The sequence below is a fragment of the Salvelinus sp. IW2-2015 genome, linkage group LG17 (assembly GCF_002910315.2).
Source record: "Salvelinus sp. IW2-2015 linkage group LG17, ASM291031v2, whole genome shotgun sequence".
Taxonomy (NCBI): Eukaryota; Metazoa; Chordata; class Actinopteri; order Salmoniformes; family Salmonidae; genus Salvelinus; species Salvelinus sp. IW2-2015.
Window position 1 is genome coordinate 6,286,907 of NC_036857.1, and position 6,795 is coordinate 6,293,701.

The 6,795-nt window shown below is 40.8% G+C and overlaps 1 protein-coding gene across 1 annotated transcript in view; it reads left to right on the top strand.

Moving 5' to 3' along the window:
- Nucleotides 1-1,368: 1,368 nt before the first annotated feature.
- The window catches only part of LOC111977115 (zinc finger protein 704-like), a 111,856-nt gene continuing 106,429 nt past the window's right edge, over nucleotides 1,369-6,795 (top strand). Inside the window, exon 1 of the mRNA XM_024006425.2 lies at nucleotides 1,369-1,895. Coding sequence (XP_023862193.1) covers nucleotides 1,605-1,895 — 291 coding nt within the window. The 5' untranslated portion in view covers nucleotides 1,369-1,604. The remainder of the gene's footprint in view (nucleotides 1,896-6,795) is intronic.

Consider the following 6,795-nt stretch of genomic DNA (forward strand, 5'->3'; position numbering starts at 1 on the left):
TAACCACGTAGGCGGATTAATTGTAACAGGCTGTGGGGTTAAATGTAACAGTTAGGGGTAATTAAGAAATTAAGAAATTGTATGATTTGAAATTGATGTTTGGATGAAAATAGACTATAGGCCTAGATTCTCTTTTTTTTACCCCAATTTCGTTGTATCCAACTGGTAGTAGTTACAGTCTTGTCTCATCGCTGCACCTCCCRCACAGACTCGGGAGAGCCATGGTGCACGCTTCTGGTCAGCGTGCACTGCGCCCGGCCCGACACAGGAGTCGCTTGTGCGCGATGAGACAAGGATATCCCTGCCGGCCAAACCCTCCCTAACCCGGACGATGCTGGGCCAATTGTACACCGCCACCATGGGCCTCCCGGTCATTACTACATTACTACATCRAGCCTGGGCTCGAACCCAGAGTTCAACAGAGCCTGGGCTTGAGAGGTGGTACGCAGCTGGAGGTTGAATTTTTGAAGGGGTACTGGACTATACAAAGTTTGGGAACCACTGGGCCTATTGGCGAGACCACTGCCTTAGACCGCTGCGCCAACCGGGAGGCCCAGCTATATGATTATCACCGGTCTACCCAATAGGCATGGTGGTTCCCAAACTTTTTATAGTCCAGTACCCCTTCAAACATTCAACCTCCAGCTGCGTACCCCCTCTAGCACCAGGGTCAGCGCACTCTCAAATGTTGTTTTTTGCCATCATTGGCAGGCTTACAATTTAAAAAAATGTGAATCACATTTTTATTTGGTGTACCCCCGACCCCATTGCGTACTCACTATGGGAATACCTGGCTAGGCTATATGATTATCTTACTGCAAGATAAATGCAATTGTTACATTGTAATAACGTTGTAATAAAACTGCAACAATGTAGCAGCTTCAAGTCGGGAAACAATGTAGCAGGACTAACCGAACATTCAGCAGCATTCTTTGTAACCACGACCACTATTGCTATTACACTGATAAAATGGCATAGGCAAACTGATATGGTTAAAAACATGGCGTGGTAAAAATGGTAGTTGCACAAACATATCAATTTATTAATGTTGTGCTTTGGAATATTCTGTAGCCTGAATAAGTTAGGCTAAATGCATTGGCTACACTGTGCACAGACATAGGCCCCCTGCTTCGACTTTAGCGGAGCATACAGTAAATCTAGGCCTAGGCTGGCTACTTGTTGTTTTCATTTCTCCCTTTTCACCGGCCGGCCGGCAAACTGGAGCGACACACCCCCACAATCTTCACACAAAAAAAAGTGAGTGACACATTCCAAACTACCCATTGGCTTCTGGCTTGCAATGGCAGCGGACCAATAGCAGTGAATTGAAGGCGGTGCCTTGTGAATCTCGCCTGGCTGCACGCGCAGGGGAGTGGGGGCGTGGCATTTTTTTTAGGAAAAAAAGCTAAACAATCTTTAATCTTTCAAATTGACTGTGTCGGCTTTTTAAATTGTCTCGGCTGGTGGAGAAGTCCATACCTTAGAATAGTGGTAACACACGGGGATCCACTCAAGACAGGCCTGAATGTATTTTCTTCCAAATTTCTGCACGAAAAGGTATAGAAAGCGGATAATCTTTCTTTAGTCACCACTCCGGTCCGACTATGAATTCTAAACGTTTGCTTGACATGTCTCCGGCTGAAGTACTGGTCGGGGGCGCTTCGAAACAAGCCGGTATTGACCAGCATGCAGAGGGTTCCAAGGGAAGCGAAATGAGTGTCACCACTACTGACAGCGGTGTCATTCTGGCGTGCGGGAGCGGGTCCGCATCAGGAGCAGTTTTATGCACATTCGTGCTAGACGAAGGGTCTTTGAGAGAATGTACAAACCAGGAAATCATCCTCAATGGGAATGACCTGTCGTCAGGGAGAGAAAAATACGCGCACCGGAAAATAGTAGGTGCTATTACACTGTCATATCCATTGCATGCTGGACTATATGTATTTTTCTTTGCAGTGAGTTGGTTAGATTAAAAGCAAGTGTGTAATGTGTTATTCATCTCCCCCTATTCAATTATGTATCAATCGAGTTTTCGCATTAGCACATTTYTTTCCTAAAAGCCTACTGTTGCATGCACCGGGGAAACAAACTACAGAACCAGCCGCTCTGACTTTTCTAATGACATGAATCGGTTACTTTTTAAAGTGAAAATATAGGTCAGGCAGGATATGCGACTAACCCAAGTTAATTATAGCCGAAATGCAACTAGTATGTATGACGAATATAATCTGTTAAAATGGCGGCTCATTGCATGTTCAAAGTTTAAAGGAAAAAGGGCTGGGACTCCAAACTAATTTCCCCTCCCCCATAGCGACCGCTTTGCCTTCCAGAATTTCAGCAGGGAGGCATCGAGACCAATGATTCAGATAATATACACTAGATGACTGATTGGGGGCGCTGTGCTGAGTCCGTCTATTCACTCCCCCACATTTCAGTCGTTTAGCAGATGCTCTTAACCAGAGCGACTTACAGTAGAGTGCATWCATTTTCATACCCYACCATTGTAACAAATATTTTGGAAGCTATAGAATTGCATGTATTAATATCTACATTACTTTTTGCCATATTTATTATATTACAGAAGCTTTAATGTATATATGAAAAATATATAACAAGATTTTCCTTAAAGTATAATTTTTAGATCTTACAAATGTTACTATCCCCACTACAATAAAACAAATACCTGTCATTTTCTTCTTGAAACGTTTAATGTAAATACTGTAGAATTGCATTAAATCCTATGGAGGACTGCTCCTACTGGGGAATGCCAATATGGCCGAACGGTGGCTTCAGAGCCTCTTAAAGTCCAATATATAGCATTAGCAATCCACGGTTTATATACATCATTGACCAAGACCCTGCTTTGAAGGGAAGAAAAACTATCTACAAGTGTTGCTTGAATTTTTTTTTTTTTAAACAACAATGCATGTCAGATATGTTGTATTGTCGCAAGACATTAACACACCCCCATATAGAAATTAGAGAGTGGACAATGTCCTACCAGTGAATTTCTAGGGGATGTCATATGCCTAAACGCTTTTGAGAAACCATCATTTTTGTTTAGCCATCCTACATGCTATCACTTTGTTTGGTATTATAGCCTATTGTCAAAGTGTTGTCAGATGGCGGTGTGTGAGCGGGAAGATTACAGAGGGTTAATGTGCTCCGTGAAGGGATTGTTCAACGGAATTACAAAATAACATATTGGTTTCCTTACCCTGTAAGCAGTCTATTGACAAGGTATGACAGCAATCCATGCTTTGGTTTAGTTTCCCTAGCACTGTTTCCACATGCTAACATTTTTTGCGTTTGTGGCACAACTCTCATTCAAGTCATGGGACAGATATTAGAATTTTCTTGTTCCATTTTTGAGCTTCACGATCAATTTGAGATACTTTTAGATGATTTGGACATGATTAGGTCAGTCAAATTACTGCGGTCACTGTTATAATCATTTCTTATAAGCATTTCACTGTAGTGTTTTACACCTGCTGTATCCTGTGCATCATAGGTGAAATTGCCACTGGGGATGGGGGAACATGTAAGCCTTAATATTAAGAACAGGTCGATTCTTCCCCCCCAATAGGCTCAATTCTTTCAAATCTAAAAAATATATCGATTTTTTTGTTGGTTGGGGGCCCCTTGGAGTTCGGTGGTTCCTCAGATAGCATACTGTATGAGCAAGTCTTAAGCAATGGCAAAAATGTGTAGAATTGTAGGACATTAGCTTTAACGGTCGTTAGGACACGAAGAACTGTCAAACTCCTCCTCCGGCTCAATTTTCCAACAGAAATGGGGTGTGCCTTTAGTGGTTCATCGATGTGTCATTCTGGTCATGCACGGCGCAACCAACATAGGTAGTAGTTCATTAGCTAAGCTAGAGCATTAAGCACAGTATAATTCATTACGCTAACTACGTTTCCATCCACAGTTTAAATGCGAGTAAAGTCATACCGTATAAAAAAAACACAACAGCTGTGATGGAAACAGGTCGTTTCGGTACAATCTTTGAGATGCTGACAGATCATTTATTAGTTCAACATGGTGGGATCTTGTTGCGTCGGTAAAATGTATTATGCAAGAAATGGTGTTGGAAAGGCCTTTATTTCGCACCTATTTATATAATAACCATGATATCAAAGTAAACTTGATGGTATGGTGTGTGGTCCTACCAATATCACTTGGGAAACCATGCAGTTTATTAGGCTAGAGATTAAATAAATTATGATGAACTTCACAGTCTTATTTTGGTGGCATGATGATCGATGCTTGACTGCCGTTTGACAAATAAAAATGTTCTCACTGCTATCCATAATAATCTCATCATGTAGACTAGCCTGCCCTCACTGTATCTGCTAGCTTTTGGTTAGAATGTACGTTCCAAGACTGGAGGAGGCACATTTGCTATTTTTAACGAAACAGTTGTTGTTGCAAAACTATCAGTAGAGTTGAAAATGTGTTGGAAACACATTGAACTTGAGATTTTTATTAGGTACATGAAAACTAAAGCGGATATGTATTTTTTTAAATTTGCGAACAAGTGCATTAGGTGGAAGCACACCACTAGTGGGAAAATGTGCATATTTTCATTATGCAGATTTTYGAATATTCGCATGAAAATCTGTTGCCAAATGGTTGGAAACCTAGTTAATATGAGTGAAATAGTTYTCCTTCCAAAAAATAGTAAATAAGTATGTTAAAAGCAGCTTTTCTGTGTTGTAATAGATGCGGTAAGAGGTCAATGGAACGCAGACCATGGGGGATAGAAGAAGGATGCTGGATTGGCGCACAGTCAACAAATCTGATCTAACAAAGATGATATTCGTCAAAACCGTCATGACTGATGTATTGTAACAGGCCCACAATGTGGTTACTAAAGTCCGATTGAAATACATTTGGCTGTTTTCACTGCGTAACATTTAGAAGTAGTCCATTTTCAGGTTTAGAAGAAGTGACTGGACTGCTAAATGCTAACTCCCATTCGTATATCTGGTAGCTTAGCTAGCATAGAGAAATCGGTGGTGGTAGTCAATGTAATTTTTAACTGTAATGAAGTTGATTGGTGATGACATGAACATGTTTTGGGGTTGACATCCATACAAGCAATATATCGATTTTTACCTCAACATAGTGTGAAATAGTGCAAATGATCTTTCCTCTCTACCCAATGGCAAAATGTGTAGAATTCTAGGAAATTAGCTTTAAAACTTCACATTTTTATCTCTGCCCCATGTCAAAATGTGTCAAAATGCAGAAAGTTAGCTGTTTTCCCAAAATATATTTCTTGGGTGGTTGGGGGCCTTCCACTTATCCTTCCACTTATACTGTGTTTTACCCCTCCATATACCCCTCAAAATACCCATTAAGAGAGGCATAATAAGTCAAACTGTGTAGAATTGCAGGAAGTGCGGAGGACCCCACGGACAGCCCGTCTACTGTTCGCCCTCCCCCCCAATTATCACCCCTCGGACAGCACGTCTACTSTTCGCCCCCCCATTATCTACACCACAATTTCACCCTTGCTGTGCATTTGACAATACAACTTGAAGAAATAAATAAAACTTGAAGAATCTTTGAGTATTATATTAGAAAAAATGTATACCTCCTATATATATAGGRGCAATACTAACTGAATGTTGATATTGTGAACCTATGTTCTGTATTTTAACCTCCTGTTTCAGGAAGGGATGTCATTGAGTACTGCCCCTATATGTAGGACCTTCCACCCCCACCTGGGATATGGATGCCTGATGAAGTTATTCATAAAATCACCTGTGAGCGTGAGCAGCAGTGTGCAGCGTTTTCCCTTTTATTTTCCATGAATTCACCTACAACTCCAACACCTGCAAAAAGTACCTGGATGTGCGTATGTTCTTCAGCTTTTGTCCATGTGGAAACAGTGCCAGGGAAACTAAACCAAAGCATGGATTGCTGTCATACCTTGTCCATAGACTGCTTAAAGGGTAAGGAAACCAATGCGTAATTTTGGTGAACTATCCCTTTAAACCAGGGATCATCAACTAGATTCAGTCGCAGGCCATTTTCTTTCTTGAGCGGATGGTCAGGTGGCCGGAACATAATTACAAATAATTTGTAGACYGCAAATTGACCACAAGAAGCCCAAACAGATATAATATTTGACTAAAGCATAGTAATTTAAAATAGGGCTGTGCGATATATTGAATTAATTGAATTAATTTGAGTTGATATTTTAGCACARTATTCCAAATGCCTGTATCGCAAGAACCCATTAAAGTTACAATTTTAAATGGTTCATTTAAGGTTTAAGGTTAGGTAAGGTTTATGGTTAAGGTAAGGGGGTTAAGGTTAGRGTAAAAGTTATGGTTTAGGTAAGGGTAGGGGTTAAGGTTAGCATAAGGGTAAGGGTAGGGGTTAAGGTTAGGTTAGGGTAGGGGTTAAGGTTAGGGTAAGGGTAGAGTTAAGAGAGTAGGGGTTATGGTTGTGGTTAAGGTAAGGGTAGGGGTTAAGGTTAGGGTAGGGGTTAAGGTTAGGGTAGGGGTTAAGGTTAGCGTAAGGGTAAGGGTAGAGGTTAAGGTTAGGGTAAGGGTAGGGGTTCAATTTAGGGTTAGGTAAGGGTTATGGTAGGGGTTAGGGTAAAGTTAGGGTAATCAAATCAACAGGTGTAGACCTTACTCTAACCAACAGTGTAATTTTTAAGTAAAAAAAAGGTTTAAGGTGAACAATAGATAAGTAAAGAAATAAAAACAACAGTAAAACAGACAGTGAAAAATAACAGTAGCGAGGCTATATACAGTAGTGAGGGTATAACAGTAG